At 44.1% G+C, this 21,167-nt stretch overlaps 1 protein-coding gene across 4 annotated transcripts in view; it reads right to left on the bottom strand.

Moving 5' to 3' along the window:
- pard3aa (par-3 family cell polarity regulator alpha, a) overlaps nucleotides 1-21,167 on the bottom strand; it is a 415,766-nt gene that overhangs the window by 221,518 nt on the left and 173,081 nt on the right. For all 4 annotated transcript variants that reach the window (XM_050056584.1, XM_050056585.1, XM_050056586.1 and 1 more), the window contains 2 exons: nucleotides 3,147-3,253; nucleotides 830-913 (listed from right to left, as the gene is read on the bottom strand). In XM_050056584.1, the coding sequence (XP_049912541.1) occupies nucleotides 830-913; nucleotides 3,147-3,253 (191 nt within the window). The remainder of the gene's footprint in view (nucleotides 1-829; nucleotides 914-3,146; nucleotides 3,254-21,167) is intronic.

Here is a 21,167-nt window from a genome sequence, read left to right as displayed (position 1 = left end):
ACAGCTTCTGAGGGTGTCGATGGCACGAGGTCAAAGCTAAATATAGTTTCCTGACACTTGCTTATAAACAGCAATGGGATTAGTGTCCCAAAGAAATGACACGCAGCAATCTTCAATGACAGCCATCCTCTCTCCCTCAAATGTCATCCCATTCCATCTCTTCACTTTGTCTTTTCACCTCACTCCCCTGCCTCCCCTCTCCCAGCGCTGAGTAGTCACATTCACCTTGGTGGTGTGCCAGTCCCTTGGCGTGCAGCGGGGATCTGTGTTATACACAAGCTTTTAGTTTGATTACATCTGGCTACTTCCTGTGTCCTTTATTTTTTCTGGAATAACTGTAAACCGGGATGGATTCCTCCTCTTGCACCCTGTCAGCGTCACTCATCATTGGTTAAAAACAGGCAAAAGAAAGCATTGTGACTGAGGACAAAGGTTAGGATGAAAGAAAAGCATAACACAACACGGGAAAAAAAGTGCAGCCAAGAGCAAAGCTGCTTTCATCTGCTCTCCTTCCCACTGGGGGCTTCAGAGCTTTCGGATACGAGCGTTGCTGGGTGTGAGTGTGGTGTTTCAGCAGTGAGACTCACAAAAATAAAAAAGATGGCCCTAAGAGTCAGAGTCAGTGAAATAGAAAGCCTGGAGCAGCATGTAAAGAGAGGTGAATAAGAAAGAACAGAGAGCAGAGGGAAATGATGAGTTAAAGTAAAAAGAAAGCAACATCCACGGGGCTTCGACCCAAAGGATGCAGCAGACATATAGGATTGTGAAACTTACTGGCTATTGTTGTGCACTAAGCTGCATTGATTCTCAGGTTTTTCCTTTCTCTTACCTGACATCCTGCGAACTGAGAGGCACTACGTGGATCCCCAGGGGCCCTCCTCCATTGGACACCTCAACTGGCTTGAGCAGGCCTCTGCAGGACGATGATGGATGAGGCCGAGGGGACGAGAAGAAGGGGGGAGGCAGGGGGGGAGACACGCATGAATAAAAAGCAACAGGAATGACAAGGAAATGTAGAAAAGCCGGATATAAAAGACGACACAGTCGAACATGACAAGCCATTGATGGGATGTATGGGATGGGGGCTGGTGCGGCCTTGTTGGGAGAGGCTGCATTGTGTATACAAAGTCATCCATTACAAAGTCAGGCTGGTGGACCTCGGGGTCGATTAGGGACCCAAATGGAGACTCCAATTAAGTGATTAAGATCAGATTGTCATGCTAAAAGAGAACAGATTAATTGAAAAACGTGTGGGGAAGGGGGTGGGAGGAGAAGGTTAATTTGTATAGATAAAGACGTGAAGACAAATGATGCAGATGTGTGTGATGATGTTGATGGAGGAAGGCATGGTCCTCACATACGCTTTGTGTTCTTATTGTCATGTAGTGATGTGGTCCTGTTTAATGATGTTGTTTTGGCAAGTTTTAACCTTTCTGGTATCACTAGAAAAAATAAAAGGTCAGATCACCCATATTACAAAAAACATATTTTCTATCTTACCTCTGGTGTTATCCAGCCATGCAGCCACACTACATAATATGGAATTAGATTTGTGGTGGACTGACCAATAGCCTGACAATGCCATCCCTAAAGCCACACCGCTAGCATAGCTAAAACCTCACATAACGAGTTTTCATGGGAACTAATGTAGAAAATAGTTCCCATGAAAACATTAACACTTGGCAATGGTATATATCTAAATGTAACAGTTCAATACTGTGAGCACCGCAAACCAAATTCTATTGTGGTGGCACAAATATCAGATAAGAATATCTCTTACCCAGACAAATAAATGACAAACTATTAAGATGGGTAGATACCAAAAGGGGTGAAAAATTTTATTTTACTGTAATTTGGGTGAACCAACCTAAAGATGAGGCTGTATGGCTGTCATCCCTAACCACAGGTACTTGTACCCTTGGTTGGAGGAACCTCTGCAGTTACCAGGGGATACATGGAAATATTATGATGCAGCTCAACTCATTTGAAAAAAATAAAATTAAAATTTTAGTAGAAAATAAACATGTCCTTATATTGAGTCAGCTGTTACTTGTTTAAAGTAGTTAGCAAGTGAGCAGTCTACACAGTTAGCTAAAGTAATGTGTAAATGTACGGAGCCCTTTAAGTCCCGAAAGGTGATATTCCTTATTCTGTGCGCACAAGACAATTATCTTTTGGGAACAAGTTACTATCTTGTGTGCACAAGATAAAAATATCTTCTTTCAGGACTTTTAGCTAACTGTTTTGACTTCTCTTCTCACTTTGCACAAGATCTTGTGCGCACAAAATGACTAACTCACTTGGGTTTAGGGTTTTTGGGGTTTAGGGGTTTTGTATGAATGCTTAAAAAGTAGCTTAAAATAATAGTGAAAATACAATTCATACATTTAGATAACTAAAAGTAATAGACAAACCACAGAAAGGGTTACTTAAATGTTATAAATGTGCAGTTGTAATGGTTAGCTCACAGCTAAATGGTTGAAATAGCTAAATATCTAGCTTCTGCTGCAAACTTGACCAAACTAACCTAAACACTGGCAGTTTAATTGCAGGAAAAATACTGTAACAATACTGTAAAAAGGTGTAAAAAATATTTTTGAATAGTGTTATCCAGTTAAAGGTATGCTATGTAGGATTTCCCCCCCAAAAAATACATAGACTCAATCTTCTTAATCATCACTTATGACCTACTAGAAGTATGTGGCAGTGTATTTATCTGCAGAGACTCTGCCCTCTGCCTGTATTATCTTATTTTATTTTTATTTTCTGTGTTCAGGACATTTAAGGGCGTGAACCCCCACAACACTCAGATGAGGATGGGGCTTTATAAAAAGGTTGCAACCAGGTGCCAGATCATTAGCAGCAGGCATCCAAGAGACACAGAGGGTGAAATGAGGGTGAATCTGGGGTTGGCTTAACTTTTACTTTCACTGGCGAGCATGATTACAAACAGAAATCTATAATCCTACATAGTTTACCTTCAATGATAAATTCAAATGAACACATTTTGAACCTGACAGGTGGTGACGATGAAGGGCACTTGAGTTCATCTGATAGGGGTGCAGGGGTACGTCTTAAAGAAAAGATAGGGAACTACTGCTGTATGGCATAAAGGTGAGGTAGGGCGGTTGTTGGGAATCACTCACTCTAGACTCAACACAGGTGAATGCTCCAACGAGGAATCTGCCCTCCCTACTGGCTCTATCCGCTCAATCCTCCTCTCTTGTCTCCTTCGCTCCTCTTCCTCCTCTTCCTAAAAGCAAAGAAAGAAAAAGAAAAAAAAGAGACAGAATAAATCATTAAAAGACTGTTCCAGCAAAGTAAAAGACTCACACTCTCAATGTCATTATTTCTATTTGGCTGTGTTTGCATCTCCTCCTATCTCGCCTATATCTCTCCTCTGGCTTTTAATCCAATTACCTGCAAGAACAAGTAACGGCCTCAGTTCTAAATCAAAAGAGACTTTCAGTGGAGTATAGACGGGAGCAGTGATGCTGCTGCAGAAACATCCCTCCCCGGCCAAAAACTTCAGTGACTGTAGTGACAAAGTGGCCCTGATCGATTGCTCCTGCTCAATCAATCAGGTCTGGCCTGGGGCGTGGCACCACCACTGGGTTTCTGTGGTGATGCGATCAGGTCCGGAGTGAAGGAAAGTGGTCGCGGCCGCTGTCATTTGTTTCTCTCACTTTCTTCATTTCATTTACTCATCTTCCTTCAGGGCCATTAGGCAGCGGGGTTGGGAGGCGGTGGCTTTTACAGGCCAGCCAGACGTCTGAGGACTTAACTAGGCTCTGGGACGAGAGCAGCTTCATGCTCTCTTTAATGGGGGATAAAATCTTTATCTGAGCTCTCTTTATGGGGATGGTACAGATTGAGCAGGGCACTTACATGCAACGCTGCTGACATGCCGCATGTAGAATAGGAGGGAGACATGTTTAATAACACAGGGTTCAATTTCAACTAATCATCTGTTGAAGGTTAGTCGCAGGAGGAGCTGGGGGGGGGGGTCACGAACAAGTGACAAGCACACTGAACATCAAAAATTCAAATTTAAAAGGACAGGGTAATTTCAGTTTTTGCTTTGTTTTTCCTTGTGTGTGTGTTTTTCTGTGTGTATACGTGAGCTTGTCAGCCCCCAGACAGCGCATCGTCTCCTTGGGAGGGTCTGCTGAAACGCTTTGTTAGTCACTGCCATCCCCCCCGCCATCACCCCTCACCTTTCTCTTCCTCTCTTTGACTAAAATGTCAAGCACATCCAAATAGGTCTTGTGCCATTCTGCTTTCTTTATGGAAATACATTCAGCCCCTTTCAGAGCCCGGGATATCTTTGGTGACACACAGGCGTGGCACAGAGGGACTCCCTCCTCTTTTTATTTATTGGAATGGGGGCATGAAATTTTCATCAGCAGTTCACCTTAAGAGTCCTCAACTCACCGTACCTGTCTGTTTCCCGTCTCTAACTCTGCAGTATGAAAATGAGTCAGTCAATCAGTCAGCTTGGCCTTTAATTACATGTCAGCTGAGGTCCCAGGTGCTCCAGGGGGGGGTCATTATTCACAAAGCATTTCTTGAAAACCCCCCATGTGGGTACATATATATGGTGTCTACAAAGGATCTGCCCACTTGTGTTGTGAAAATGCAGCTGAAATGGGACAAGAAGTATAAATATAACACCATATACTGTACAGATGCAGTCACCAAATTTTCCCTCCCAACAGGAAGGCCTTTCAGCTGACAGCCGGCTGCAAGTCAATTCCCAGACAGTTACCAGTCACCTCCCAGCCACTGGAAGTCAATCTCCCCTCCTCCTACTGTTTCCTGACAGATTCCACTGTAAACACAGCCGATACCATTCTAGCTTGGGGCCAGCCAACAACTGTGCAAGGTCCCAGTCGGGATCCGCCATGGATCTACCTGGGGGGACCAGAGAATTCAAGGTGGCTGCATCTGTAGGTGTACATTCAAACCAAGAGTGACCAGAGCTTCCAAAACGGCGTAAGTCATTCATTTTCAATGAGAGCCCGGCAACTTGGGCGACTTGAGCGACCTGATCGTTAGCCGCGCGTCTTGGGCGACCAAAGTGCCCGGAGCGGTCCGGAGGGGAGTTAAAACTCGTTTAACTTTATGGTAATGAGCTCTTACGCAGTTCGGCGACAACCAATCGGAATGTTGATGTGCTTCGATGAAGCGGGTCCCAACAAGCCATGTAACTTTGGTTCCTACAGCACACTTGTTCCAACAACGGATATCAAGAAGTTTATTACTGGCGTTCGCGCCCACTCAGTCCTTTATAATGTGTCGCTGTTCGGTTAAAGAGACCAAAATAAAAAGATTGAGGCTTGGGACCGTGTTGTGGAGGTAGTTGGTTGGTCTGGTGAGTTTTAAAGTGTGTAATGTTAGTAATAGAGGAGAGAATTGCCGGCTAATGTTGCGACGTAGCATGCAAGTCTTCCTTGCTTGGTTCTGTAGGCCAACTATGAGCTTTTTGGACAACAGCAAGCAGCAACTACGCTGCTTTCAAGCCAACAGTCCGCTTTGCGGCTTCTTTAAATTGACAAGCACGATCGAATGTTCAATGATTCACGTGATGAGCGACTAGAGCGACCAAAGCTGCCACAAATATTTTTGACAGTCATGCTTCTTGAGCGTCCGCGACATACTTTGCCTCTTTGGAAGCTTCTGGTTTGAACGTACAGTAAGTACGCTACATGATGTAATTCACAAAAACTGAGGTATGAACGCTGAAGGAATATTCTGACGGCGGAAATGCTCGATGTCTTTGTCTCATTAGATGACAGAGTGATATGAGAGGTCAGCTGATTCACAGTGTATCATCGCAGAACGTGACATGCAATTAGCTTCAGTAACAGGAGCTCTGAGCAACAATCTCCTGTCTGTTAGTTTGCCCCTGTAGTTGGCAATCGGTTGTGGGTTCCCTCATCTTTATGGTGAAATTGAATAGAGTAGAGAACAAGTACAGAACAGGAAAGACACTGTATATAAGAGTGTTATCATCGCAGCACCAAGGTGAAGGGATTCTTCACCTCCACGAGACAAAAAGCACAGTGCAAGCAGTTTGTGTGTGAATGTGACAGGTAAAATTACAAAAAAATGGCACAGGTAGATATGAGAGCAGCACCAGAGCAAGGTGATATCTCTATTCAGGTATATTCTAGACAACCGGTGTGAAAAACCAAAAGGAAGTGCGACAATGACACAAAAGGAAAGAGGTGATAAAAAGAGAAAGAAATTCCATGAGTGAGCAAACTAAAGTGAGCTGCAAACGGAAACGAGATGAGAGGAAAGGAGTTTTGAATTGAAGTAATGGGGCAGAAAAGATCATGTAAAATCAGCCTCATTTAAATCTCGCTTTGCTAAAAGTGGAAAAATCTGCAAACAGGATGAGATCTTCACTTGTTTCAAGAACTTTCCTCACAGTTTTCTCCTTGATTCAAGTGCAGCGCCCGGCCTTACACGCTCCTGAGTCGGATATCGACTTTCTTTCCAAGGACATCTGTGGAACAGTTGAACTACACATATTAAAGTGGAATCATTTCACTGCTTTGGCAGGATTTGTAATGTCTTTGTGAAAAATGTACTAATGTTTAGCACCTTAAAAGTGAAACATGGCGTCATGATATCCAGCTGAAACAAATAACGCACCCATCTTACGCTGCTGCTGTTGTAAGTGCTGGTGTTTTGATGTAGGAGCGCATTTTTCCGAGCCATTGTGAGTGTTTCCGTTCTCATATTTGAATGCACAACACGCTTCAATGGGCAGTAAATTTCCACCATACAACAGAAACACATGACTGACACTTGACGCTGGATTCAAAAGGCAGTGCTTAAGTGGCCACTGTGGTTCATTAGAGTCAAAACGGAGCCATCCAAGCAGCAAGGGCAAAGCCTCTTCATTAGAGAGTCTGGACCAAGACTGAGCTCTAACCAGACAAACACACAGCACGTCTAACACTGAATATGATAAATAATTACGTGTTAAGATTGACGTTTCAGGCAGTAAAATCCTAAAGGATAGCTGCTGACTGTCTTTCTGTAGTGGCTGAGTTGAGTCAGTGTTGTAGGGGTCAGTGTCTCCTTGTGACTGGGGGCAGAAGAAGAAGCCATCTCCTTTTAAATTCACTGCCAGCCCACTTATTGTCTGTCCTCGTGTCAGTGGTGAAGCCATGCACTGAGTGACAGCAGAGGAGAGACACAGGCTAAATATACATCCATCTCTCTCTGCCCCTTCACTCTCCCTCTTTTTTCTGTTTCTTTATCTCTCCATCATTCTGGATCTCTCCCTTCCCTCTCTCTAAAAACCCTCAATTTCTTCCTCCCCTGAGTGCTTTTAGCACCCTGTTGATCCCTTGGTAACCAGTGGAGTGGGGAAGCAACAAGGCTTTTCAACTCTCCATGGCACTCGTTCCTGGCTCTCTCTCTGCTCCCCTCTCCATCTCACCCCCATCCCTCCCCCTTCCTCCCATGCAGTAGGGAGGGCCAAAACTGCGCCAGCCTCTTTTAACAATGGAGGAAAGCAAAAAGCAAGGGTTACAGGCTTGGCCATCGGACAGCTGCAGCATTAGATTATTGAGGCTCATATAAGAAAGAGAGGGAGAGCTGCAAAGTGCAGAGTCTTGTTACCTTCAAATGGACAGACAGGTTGGAGCGGTGAGAGGACCAAGGAGAGAGGCGAAGAGCAGGAGGGAGGGAGGGAGGTAGCAGCTGTCCGCTCACTAAGGAAAACACTTTACACACACACATATTGGAGCCCACTGCTAGAGGGTTGGGGCAAAGGGTGTGTGTTGAGGAGCTGTCATCCTCCATCAACCACTGTCCTAAAGGACACCTACTGTAAGCATGTGTGTGTGTGTCATGTCATGCCATTAGCCATGGGCGAGTACAACATGTAGCTAGCTGTGAGGGGAAATGGGGGGGAAGGGTGAGGACTCCCTCCTGAGCCCATCTTTGGCGTCAAGGGCTTAACAAGGACAGGTTCAAAGGTTGCAGCGAATGGTGTGTTCCTGGCCACCACCCCTCCTTAAAGGCTGAGGTTCACATGTGTGTGTGTGACAGCTTCATGTGCGGAGCAGGCACAAGTTCCCCTACAATGAGCCGTCTGTGCCCGGCCGAACAATGGAGGCCAAAAAACAGGATATAGAATTATCTCAGAATGAACAATGTGGTGCAATCGTGTATGAAAAAATGGAGGAAACAAGCAATTCGACCAGAGCGTTTAGCAAAATGGCTGTTGAAATATTTACGAGGACTGCCCTTCCTCCTGATGTAGCTGGCTAAAAATATGAAACATTAATTGTGCGAGGTGACATACGCCCCTTGTGGAAACATTAAACCAGCCAAAGGTAACAAACGATGGCAACATGTGAAAAGAATCTGTTTTCAGTGAGCAGAGGTGTAAGGAAGAAGGAAAAAAAGGCAGCAGAGGCGGAGGCTTTTCCTCTCCCACACGAAAGGTTAAGGAGCCATAATTGTACCCTCATTACCTCCAGTTAATGCAGTTCGACTAAACACACAACAGACAAGACCAAGAACGACTTTGCAGTACCTCTGCATTGCACAATGGCAGTGACATACAAAGACAAGCTGCCTGTAATAACTCCTAATTGTCCTATTAAAGTTCCTTTGACCTCACAATGCAATTACCAATACTCTACTTTTCCATCTTATCCCGAGCCAGGATCTTGCTGTTTTCAATCAGCAGTTAAAGAAGCTTTATGGCGCTGGACGCAAAGATTTTTCACCTAAATCTAAACCCCAGATGATCAGAGTAGAGCAGCTGCCTCTGCCAGCTGCTGATGGATGGCGTATGCAGTGTGTCGGGTGACCTGGTCAAAGCTGTGACAGAACTGACCATACATGGATTATTCTGCATGTTACAGAAGGTCTTTTTATCCCTCGTATCCATCCCCTCAAAGGAAACTGCCAGCGGCTCCAAACTGCGCACCAAAATGGACTATGTGAATAGATTGGACATGACTGTTGCACCCAATGACCCAGCCCCACCCTTGCCACCCCTCTTAACCCTTCACTCTCCACCAGCCCGTTAAACTCCAATGCTATTAAAACAACCAATATGTCACAATGACTAAGACTATGAGACACTTATTTATATTTATGTAGGGGTTCGGGGAACATTATAAAAGCCTGAGCGAAGAGTTAAACTGGTTAGTGGATGATGAAGGGTTATAATGACCCCCTTCATCCTACCCACAGATTCCCTAACTGGCACTTAATGGTTGTCAGCAGAGAGGCAAAAACCAGTTGAAGCATACATTCTTATCGTCTTCATATCATTATGGTCTTAAGGATCATTATGATGTAAGCTGATGCTGATTTCAATACGCAGCGATGGAGATTTATTGTGAGTTGTACACAGAATATACAGTGTAGCACCTACTGTATCAGGCACTCACTCAGTGAATGTTTCATTTGTTTGGCAAACTATTAGCTCCCTGTTGGACTGGAAACTGCAGGTCTGGAAGAAAATCAAAGCGGTGTGACCCTGGTGCCTGCTACCTCCTGCTTTGTATGTGTGCGAGGGGAGAGACACAGAGAGAGCGGGGTTACGATTCTGCAGTCCTATGTTGGTGTGCCAAGGGGAGAAGCCATGGCGGCGGCTGTCCTCTGATGAGGACATGTGTTGTCTTTCATATTTCACACCCCGCACCCATGGGCCCCAGCCTTGTTCAAAGGAGAGCACTCGCATTCCAGATTAGATATAGTATTCCTTTTGATAATGACGAGAGGGAGTCAAATATGTGTTGTTGTGCTAGGTTAGGACAGTGGGGAGCGAGGTTGGGTATCAAGAACCTGTTCTGAATGGGAGCCACATTTTTAAGAAACAAGGTTTTTCATTACAAATATTCATCGTGACTGCAAAGTTTGGAGTCACTCTACAGTCCAGTATTTCAGTTTGTGTTGCTTTAACTTATCATTATAAGGTAAATGTAGATTGCATAATGTAATGGCTATAGAGTAATGACCCCATCCGTGTTGAGAATGGTTCCCTATAGGCCTCGCTTTCACTGTGCTATTCTATCTGCCACCAGGTGCAATCTCCCAGGAAATTAAAGGCTTGATTTACAGCAGAAAGGACGTACGTCAGCATTCATTTTTGTTTTCCAGTTACCAAAGAGTATCTGTAGCCCCTTTTACACTGCCTCTCCAAGGCAGGAATTTCACTCGCTCTGTATAAAAGGTACAATCCTGAAATGTAGGAACAGAGTTGTCTCGCCTTTAAGCCGCAATCGAAGGTAGTAACAGAGCTGCAATGATGTCTGTATAAAGATAAAAACCAGCGACTGGCCAGCTCAGTCAGTGTAAAAGTTCAGCGTACAAGCGGGAAGTCCAAAAATGCATACATGGATAACCAATGCGTTTCAACTAGAGTCTTCATCAGGGTGTGACGTCTGTATAAACTGGACATCTGACAGGACGGGTCATGAGTGGCACAGGTATGATGTTTTGATGATGTGTTATGCGTGCAACCCACTGCTGGAGATTTAAGAAGTAGCTGAACGCAGTTAGCACATTAGAAGAAGAAGAACAGCAGCCATGAATGTCCAAAAATTGGGAAAACACTGAGGTTCGGGAGCTCCTCAGGACAAGATCAGCTGCCGTATAACAGGGACAGTAAATGATTGTCATTGCCATGTTATGCCATTGTTACTATTTGTAAACCACGTGTTATATGTCACACTAGAGGCTGACGCTGTTGTGTTACATGTCACGCTCATCACGCCTCCTTTGCTTCGTTGATGCTGGCATGTTGTCTAAAATCACCCACTGGAGTGTCATGATGCTGCCATTGTTTGGTTATGTGTCAAAATGCAAAGGCGGCTAACAGAAGGGACTTTGTAGCAGTCCTACAGCACGATCAATGTATAAATAGCGCTATTGTAATTATTGTTCTTTGGAGTTACTGTCCCCAGTGGAGGAAATGACGGATGGTGGAACAACCAAAGCTACTGTGGAAAACAAAATGCAGTGTGTTCTGTGTTGTTGGTCGCCTCTGAGAAAAATAGAATGGGATCCGATTGTCTTTGCTACAGCAGCGCCAACAATAACACCACTTGACAATGCTGAGGGCGTTAAGTTGAAAAGCCGTCCGTTTCCATTTTAATCAGTGGGAAAATAACTTCTTTAAGTTGAGGAGATCCGTGTTAAATGACAAAAAAAAGGCTTTGTGTTTCTACATATTAACATATCTCTAATCTTGATTACATATTGCCCTGCCTATGATATGCATGGTATGTTATATTTCCAGTTGGCCAAGTTCAATTTAACGCCCCCATCCAAACAGCCCTTTTTTAATCAACAAACATGTCCAGCCTTTAAATCAGCTTCTCTTTCTTTTGTCTTGGAAAGACATGGCTTCTGGCTCATAAAAGTTCAGGCTCTGACGCGGATTTACTTGAAGCAAATTACAGGGACAGACAGGTTCCTAATGCTGTTAAGCAAATTAGATCAGAAATGTGAGGCTGCATTTGTCCACATCAGGACGGAGAGCGGCGAGATGTGGGAGGGTGGGGGTGAGAGATGGACAGTGCTGTTTTGTGGGCTGATATTTAGAAAAACAAAAGGCCCGTCTCTCTTTTACTGCACTCATTCTCCCTATTTGTCTCTCAACTGCAATCTTTGTCTCTTCTTTTGTCTGTGCGCCCGACAGTCAGAGACCTGCTTTGTGCGGAATACATCATCTGCCAGCGCCTGTTTCATATCAGGCCTGCACTGATCTATCAATGACACGGCTGCCTTTGCCTTTGCCCACTGTATCGTTAAATTGCACTTTAATTAAATTAGGCCTGCTAATTATGAGGGCTTAAATCAATCACCAGGTCAATAACAAAGGCCCAAAGCGGACGGAGAGGCCCGAGACTTTTTCCAAACCTCATCAATAACAGCCGCAACTAGAGCAGACTGCTCCCGTACCAGAGAGCCGGAGGTTCAAACGGGTAGGAATTACTGCGAATTGAGTTATCGTCACCGGCTTTTGTCCAGAGCACTTCTTCCTCTTACAAGCTCTGTGAATAATGTTGTTTGAATACAGCAGACGTGTTTCAAAGAGTTTGAATGCGCATGGTATTTTGCATGACAATGGAACTTCAAAGGGGTGTTTAAAGCAGATTTAGAGTTTTGACTGCATAAAAAAATAGTTCAAAAGGGATATTATGACTTTCCAGACACCTGGCTTAGGTGAAGGGAGGTGATTCTGAACAGATAATCCTGGGGGTTGAGTGCGCAGCCCAGCTGAGCGGACGGTCCCAGCTGAATCCCAGGTCTTTATCCATGCATTAAAAAGAGCTCTGTGGTGCTTTTCACAGATTAATCATCATTTTGAGCTTATTAAGTGGGAGGACAGTCTGCTTTCCACTGCTCAGAACGTTTAATCCATCTTTCAAACTGTGAAGGTCAGTGAGCGAATGTTACCCCCGTTGAAATAATAGCGGGTGTTTGAATTTCAATGAGAGCACCCGTGGTTCGAATCTGTATTGTAATTAAATGCATTTTCTTTTTATTATTATTTTCAGTCGCCGCTCCTGCAATTACGTGAGTCAGAATCACACTGACTTATTGAGTAGCACGGTGGCTGCCAATAAACTACACTCCCTGCACGGCCAAATTGTCACCTAAACTATCTAATACAACAGTTACTGAGATGCAAATGTTGTATCGGCGAGTAATAATGGCAGCAATGGGAAAGGGAACGTGGAGAGCAGCTACTCACACGAGAATCCATCTTCTATAGGATGTTTTAACACACTGTGACCTTAAACTCTAAACACACTGAACACGGAGAAGGAGGAAATGAAGAAGAGGGAATGAGGGTGAATGATGTTGAACTATGAATAATTAAGTGGAAAGGAAAGCTTTGGTACACACTGCAGCGAGTTATTACAGGGGGTGAACGGTCTTTTCCACAGATCAGCCATTGTTTGCTGCCTTGTTTGAGCAGGTGGGGTGGGGGGGCTCATCTGAAGCATCATGGGAGCAGTGTGGGGTGAGGTGGGAGGGAGGGGGGGCACTTTCCATTTCATTTTAATTGGAAGCTGAAATTCTTGGATAAGAGGGAAGACAGAAAGCCATTTGGCCGAGTCCTTGCTCTCAGCCAGGGCTAAATGAAGAGGGCCGTGTGGAGATGAGGGGCCTGTGGAGGGCCGGTAATGAAGACAGGTCCCAGAAGACCCCGACACAACCACGGTAATCTAACAGGCCCAAAAAGGAGCCGAAGGGGGGTTGTGGGTGGGTGGCGAGGGTGCATGCTTTAGTGAAAGAAAGGGGGGTAAGGAAGCACGTATGGGGGTCTGTCTGAGCTAAACCTGAACAGTCTTGTAAATGTTTTAATATAAAAAAGTAATCTTTTGTTTTGCATACGTCATGGCTCTGAGTGCAGTCAAACAAGATATTGATTGATCGAAGGAGTGCGCTAGTTAGAGTCGGGGATAATTTATTCGATAAATACAACAAGTGATTGCAATCACTGATGAAATAAGAGCATGGGGAAATCATCAGTGTCACAACAAACAAGACAGATCGGAGCATGGATAGTCAATTTGCAGCATGTAAACATTGTGCATGTGAGGACACGCTCACAAGCCGAGCACACACAGGGTTACCCATAGGCACACTTACATATCAAGGCATCTATTCATGCTTCAGCCAATCACATAACATCAGCATGAGCCTTACCGTCCAACCCGACACACACACATAAACCCCAACAAGCAAACCAACTTGTATTTCTCTGCTCCACTGTTTTCTAAATGGAAAAGGCTGTCAGTGTGGTTCTGGCTGAAATTATGATTACATGTGGGAATATCAGAGTATGTCGTGATGGAGCTCAGCGGGGGTGCTATTCTACACAACAGCTTCCACAGCCTGTATACCTAGACCATAAAGAGAGGAGAATTCCAATGGAAAACTGCTCTGTGGGGTGAAGCGTGGGCCATTACAGAGAGCTCCTCGCCAGAATGACACCATTAATGCTATCTGGGCTATTCCAAATTCAATGTGGGCATCCAACCTTGAGACGCTCAGAGGATTATGCCAGCAATTTTGCATATTTCACAGCATAAGATTTTCAAAACTGTGCCAGAGTTTTTCAGATATTTCAGCGTTTTCAGGCAACAGATGATGTCGATTCATTTCACTGAAATATGAGGATTAAAACTAGCGTGAGATAGGCGATCCATCACTGGGAACATAGTGCTACCTTGATGAACCTTACAGTACATATTCATGGCGGGTTACTGCAGTCAAGCGTGATATCATTTGTCTTCTGGGTGGTGAATTAATGTGTTAGTTCGATGCCCCAACATCCAAGATTTTATATGTACCTGACAAACATCAGCCTCCGCAAAATAAAAGAAGACACAAAGTTCATACTGTCCTCATCTTTGTCTTCAGGGATGTCATAGCTTCCTGTCAGGAGACTGTCAAACTACTTTCTTCAACTTCCAGGCGACTTGCAAGATGATAAAAGCATAAGCTTTCGGGACACTACAGTATGTTTGCTGTGATTTATTGCCTGCGATGTCGAAAGCTAATTTAAACCCTTAGTAAGTTCATCTTCACACTGTACTGCGGTGAATGAACACCAATGGCTGCTTGAGCATGCGTCTGTGCTTTATCTGGCTACGTTATACTCACTTTTACCCACAGGATGTGACATACAATGAATGACAAGGTAGATAATGTTCAAGGACAATATCACAGAACATTTCACAGTTTTAAGAGGTGACTTCTTTATCATGATGTGGCAGCATGACCTTTGCCATTGTGTTGCTACATATAGCGCTGTATCTATCCTTTGTAAGTCGCTGCAGACTTTCCTCTATCAAATGTTGATGTTAACTACATAGAAATGGTGCACAGTCAAGAACAGAGCAATATCTGAATGAATCCAAATAATACCTCTTAGTGGTGCAGCACAAAGTGGTTGGCTACCATGGCTACATGTGTATGGGAGGAACAGAAATGGACTGATTGGCCCACTACCATGTCTCTCCTCCTCGCCCTCTCTCTTTAGAGGCTTTCTATTCCTCCATCTCCTTGGCTCTGAAATGAAACCACCTCATTCCTCTCTGTTCGCATCCAACTGTGACCGCTTTTGTTCTCCGGCCGATGCAAATGAAACGGGTCTCCTCAGAAGAGATGGCGAAGCGGTCCCGTCTCGTGTTTCTCTGTGGCCCCGAGATGTGGATGTTTACTGTCGGCCGGGGCCTTATTACATTCCTTCAGCAACTTAAAAGCATTGGCCCCCTAATGGGACCTATAAAACAGTGAGAAAAGCCTATTGTGACAATGGACCTCATTGTGTCAGAGTGGACTCATTTGGCACTCTGCGGAGAGTGGAAATGTGTGGCATATTAAAAAAAAGCAGTGAGAGAAAGAGAGGGTGAGAAAGTAGAAAGAAATCAAATAAATAGGAGTGAATGACTTCGCACTGTGGGAAATCTGGCACTGTCAATCACCAAAGTCCATCTACAGCCTCAGTGTCGGACATAAAAAGAGCTTTTTAGCTGTAGCTGTTGCGTAGAATACTTTCATCAGCCTCTATGTCTTCCTTTCTCTCCTTAAATTGGAGTCATATTTTGGTGTTTTGAAAGATAATTTCAGAAAGACATCTTTCTGCCCTGGCTGCCAACCAGGGTAATTAACTTCACAACAGCAACACCTTGCCTGGCTCCTCCTACAAAAGATTCAACACTCCCCTCCAAAGCCAAGACACTGCCCCCTCTGAAAAAAATAATTGGATTCAACTGAAAATGTAAGAAGATAAGCACAAAATGACTTCACCTTAAGAAACAGTGTTAAGAGTGTGTATCTTCCTCTCCTAGCTTTGTTCCCTGCTGCCCACACTGGCCGGGCTCCACGCTGGCGGCCCCGTTTTATTCCCTGAAGTCATTATTGTCTTCAGCTAAGGTGCCCCTGCTCCCTGTGATTTGTGGGTAATGAGCTGGCACCCCCCTGCCCGTGTTCAATTATTCTCATTGAGAAAGTGATTTCTCACTCCACGGAGCAAATCGGAGAAGGCGAAAGCGTGAACTCTAATCAAGAATTAACACGTTCGCAACCAGCCGCGCGGAGAGGGATAGCCGCCCTGATACTGCAGAGGTGGCAGAGATGCGGACAGGAAAGAGAGGATGTTGAAGGGTACGGGGACGGACGAGGTAAACAAATTTCTCCCCCTGTCCCTGGAAAACATTGTTTTAGTACATCCACTCGTCTTTGTTTTTTTTTGAAGTGAGGGGGGAAAAGGAATTGAACAAAACTTGTCAAAAAAAGGTGATGTGTTTACAAGCCGAGCACAGACAGCCTTGCTGAAGGGCTGTTTGCGGTGATGAGGTGAACGTGCAAGAGAGAGCGACATCTGAGCAGTAATTAACCGCCGAGAGAGGAGGAAGCAGGAAGACGAGTGCAAACTTTGGAGAGAAAAAGAGAGGCGAGGAGAGATGAAGAGCATCCATAGCTCGGTGACTACTAATGACCTGACAGGGGGAACACAGCGGGAGAGAGACAGACAGCTTCAGAGCGAAGAGGAAGGACACAGACAGCCTTTTTGTTTGAAACTAGACACGATACTTGTGTTTTATTAACCGCTGAATATCATGACTAAGTATTAGCTGTAGACTTTATTACTTCCAATCCAACATCTTGATCACATTCCCCACTTCAAGTGTTTTTGTTGTGTGCTTGAATTTCCCACGCACTCTTCAGAGACATTTCCACTCTGACAAAACAAAAATTTCTGAAGGAAAAAGTAACAATTTCTAATTCTCAGGAGGAAGTTTTTGCATATAAATAGTCAGATTTGAAAGATGGCACAAAAAGCTCTTGGGGAGCATAAAAAAAACACCGCTATCAACCCACTGATGCCCGAATCAGTCAAACTCTAATCTGAACTGTCTAGTCGCGCACACATCCGCACACAGCCTGCAGACGACAGGTTAAACATTTTAAGGCTACAGTACAACTGATAGAGAAGTATGTTGGCAACTTCCAAAAAAAAAAAGTCTGCCGCCTCCTCTCCTGTTCAGACGAGATAAGAGAAGAAGACACGATTTGCACAATTCTCAACGCAGTAAGAAAGGCAAGAAAACGAAGAGGAGCTAGAACAAATAAGAGATATCTTGCTTAGAGGGGAGAGAAAAGGCCGACGTGGCATGAAACTTTGTCGTGGAACAACAGAGAACGACAGCTCTTTTTGTTCTTCGTCTTTCCAAAGAGGCTGATTCCCAATTCTGAGTAGAGCAACATTTTGGGCTTTGTCTCTCTTCCAGTCCCCTGCTGGCGGCCCTTTCACATGCTGTCCTTGGGAACTACATTTGTCTGCTGTGTTATGTGCTGGGGATTAAGTTGTGAAAGTTGTTCTGAATTGTTAAGCATTTATTTCTATCATTCTCATTCTCTGTCTGTCCTGGTGTGTCTATGTTGTGTGTGTGTGTGTGTTATTGTGTGTGAAGGTGAGAGGGGAGCCTTCCTGAATGTTAATAGACGCAGAGAGCCGAGTGAGAAAAGCTTCTGGGTAGAAGAGCTGCTGGATGATTAACTGCCGTGTACACACACATGAAAATGTTAAGGTTCATGGTGATTATCAAGACCGTTTGATTCTAACAAAGATGTTAAGTTAATAATGAGATGGTAAATAGCATCACTTTTTATAATTGCTCATCTACAATCTACTTTTCCTGCTGTGGAATAAATCAAGTAAATGACACTACCAACTGTGTGTGCATGTGTGTGTATGATACCTGCTCTACTCCGCTTAACACACACACACACACACACACACACACTGAACACACACTTAACAGGCTGTGTACATGATTCAACACACAGGTGGTGGCTGAAACATATTGAGGTGAAACTTTATAAGCAAACTTATCTGATTTAGAAACAGCTGTAAATCAGATTTTGCTCCAAAAATGTGCTCAGTCCCAAAACTTTGGGCACATTTTTGCGTGTTTTACATCCCCAAAATATTGGTAACAGTGAGAACATTGATATTTTGATATATTATTGTAGGAAATATGGATGTAAATGGTTAACAAAGAATATTTTTGACTGGTTACACGTTGGTCTGTAGGTCAATTTTGCTACTCTTCAGTTCACTGCACTGCACACCACCCAAGTCTGGTGGGAGCGAGCTAGCATTAGCAACACCACTTATTCACCATTACTGCTAGTAGCGCCATCTTGAACTAACAGCGTTGCTGTAGAAACATTGTGCCCACCCTAAGCAGCTTCATTTTCGCATTCTTGACCATGTTACCACCAGTCGCAGTGTCAGCACGGCAAGTGGTGCTAACATAGTAAACAATGCAAAAAGGGTGTTGTGATTCAGAATGAAGCTGCTTACTCACGGGGCAACCTGGGGCAAGATGAGAGTGGGAACAGTGTTTCCACAACAACGTGTTCTGCCACTGGGACGATGTTGCAAGCTGTAATCGCGGGATGAGCGACACTGCTAGCTAGCTAATGTTAGCTTTCTCCAGGTGGTGTGCAGAGCAAAGAGGCCAAGAAACCAGATGGAGACCAGAGGTTGGGCAGTGGGCATGTTTCCGCATATTTACACAGCTGACCAGCGGATGTCAGCAAAGCTAACAGAAAATGCAATAAAAGGAAAGACATTTACATCGCAAAACTTTTAACTTCACCACCTCTAAATGGATAGCGCTTTGAAATATAGTGCTAAAGCTCACTGAGTCACTGGAGTGCTGGACAAAAAGGAAAGGCCCCTTGTATTTCACGTCTTTTTTCTTTAAATTGGAAAGCAAAATTAACCAAAACTGACATCTCTAGTAGGAAAATTCCCAGTCTGCTTCCTGTACAGAAAGGTTAGTTGTCAAAGTCCTCCATAGACGAGTGATAAAGGGATGATCAATGACAATTCAACAGGTTTCTCCTCTGTCCTGTTTTAAAACTAAGAAAAATAACAAAGCTTGGGCCTTCACTCTCAGCTCACTCACCAACAACAGACTGGGCGAAACAACAAGCACCACAAGTTAATACAATGCCACTGCCCGAGCCCACTTAGAGGTGAAGAGAGGAGGAGACCGCTACTAAATGAGGCTTGAAAAGCAGTGCAAGCTTTGGGAGAAATGTTAGAAAGAAAACCTGCTCTGGTCTGTCAGGGGTCATGACGTTCCAGTAGGGGTTCAGCGGCGATGGCTAATTAAGAGAGGAGCGGCCATTGTGTGACGCTCAGGGCTACATTGTTCTCACTCAGGTCCTGTGCTGGACCGGAGCGTCTCTGGTGAGATGCCATTTACACAGCACTTAAAGAGCACTTAAAGAGGAGAATTTGTTAATAGAGATGGAAAAAAAATCACAATAAATCAGATTGGTGGGTTTTTAAGTGTTGGCTAGAATTTCAAATGTGTCACTTTTTGCAGTGGAGAAAGACTGAGCAGGGAAGAGATACAGAGAAAATGGGAAGAGAGCTAAAAACAGAGGATATGCTGTGGGGGGTTTTTGTGCGTGTGCTGCTGTGTGTCTGGAGTTAATGTTAAATACACAGCAGCACCTACTGGTCAGCCCCACAGCAATTAGAAAAGACATCTTGCATGTGAGCATACACTGAAGTTTCCTTCTGAAGAATAACCGCTCTCATATAGTCCTGCAGCCTTTTTGGAGCCAGCGAACCTTCCTGTGCGTGATCCAGGGAGAATTAAGAGGTGAGTCCTGGATAAGTGCAAGGTCCTCTCTGCAGACAAGGGACATCACAGCAGGACTGACCGCACTGCTCAGGAATGTGGCTTGCTGTTTTCTGTGCACTCTTGAGCACACAACCAAACCCCGACCTGCTCTGTATCAAACATCAGCCCAGATTATCTGAACCTGATGCACGCGCACTGCAAACGCTGCATCCAGCAGGTAGCCCTGGAGAGAAGAGAAACAGGTGCGCTCTCCTCTCTAACCCCACCTATTCACATGTGCAGTATTTGTCTCCAAGTCATTCAGAGAGACAGGTGCAAACAGAAGGAGAGACACAGAGAGACAGAGAGACTGTGTCAGGCAGGCAGGTTTGGGGGGTTATTGTTCTGTTTTCTCTCCATGCTCAACTGCTCTAACATTGCCCGCAGCTCGCCTCAGGGTCTGCAGACTGTGTGGGCTTTACCAACAAGCTAGTCAGGAGAGTAGACTAAGTTCACTCACCAACAACAGCGCAGAGAATTAAATGCCAACTTTTGTGCAGAATTGACCCATCCAAGGGTTTTTCAGTTGTCATCTGTTTCTTCTTTCGTTTTTTCAGATCCTCAACCTCATAACTCACTCTGACTCTGACGTGTTTGCATCTGTATTCATTGTATTTCCAATAAAACATGTTAAATTTAAGCAACGATTTGTGTCATCACAATAAAACAAACTGATTTGCATTAACAAGGTATTTGTTTTCTCAACCTGGGTGTCATAATATGTCTGTCCATTATGACCACTGATCATGGCAGCATTTTACTCACCACTGCGGCTGAAGAGATTTATGATAATGATGTTGATTGGGGCAGAGAATAAAAGCTAACAGCTTTACAAAACACTTGAATTTAACAGAAATCAGCTCAAATCAAACTGGCAAGTTTATCGTCCGCCACATTGGTATTTGTGCTCATTGTAGTGTCATTTCTTGGAGTATCGTTAAATGCTTCATATCCCTAAAATCTGTACAACCTCAGCTAAAAGGTTATGCGAGTCAATATACCATAATGAGTGATAAAAGTATTGAAATTGTGTCTTCTGTGTCATCATTTCTTTTTTAAATAAAAACGAAAAAACATACTGATCCAAAAGACATTTAAATGTAGAAACACAGTATTTCTTAACACTCCATATGTTAGTTGAACTATGTGCATTATTTAGTTTTTGAGATATACTTATTTCTATGACATTCTATGACACTCATTTTTCTGACGCCACCGCACATTTTTGCATAGTTTGGCACCAGACGTAACATAACGCAATGACGTCATTATGAGCGTACAATGTGACAACACGGAAGACAGCAAAAGGAAGGGTAAATGGACTTGCACTTGTATAGCGCCTTTCTAATCATCTGACCACTCAAAGCGTTTTTTGAACTACGAGTCACAAGATGGAACAGCCACCAGGAGCAATTTGGAGTTCAGTATCTTGCTCAAGGATACTTCCAC

Source organism: Epinephelus moara, chromosome 11, assembly GCF_006386435.1.
Source record: "Epinephelus moara isolate mb chromosome 11, YSFRI_EMoa_1.0, whole genome shotgun sequence".
Taxonomy (NCBI): Eukaryota; Metazoa; Chordata; class Actinopteri; order Perciformes; family Serranidae; genus Epinephelus; species Epinephelus moara.
This window is presented reverse-complemented; position numbering and strand designations above follow the sequence as displayed.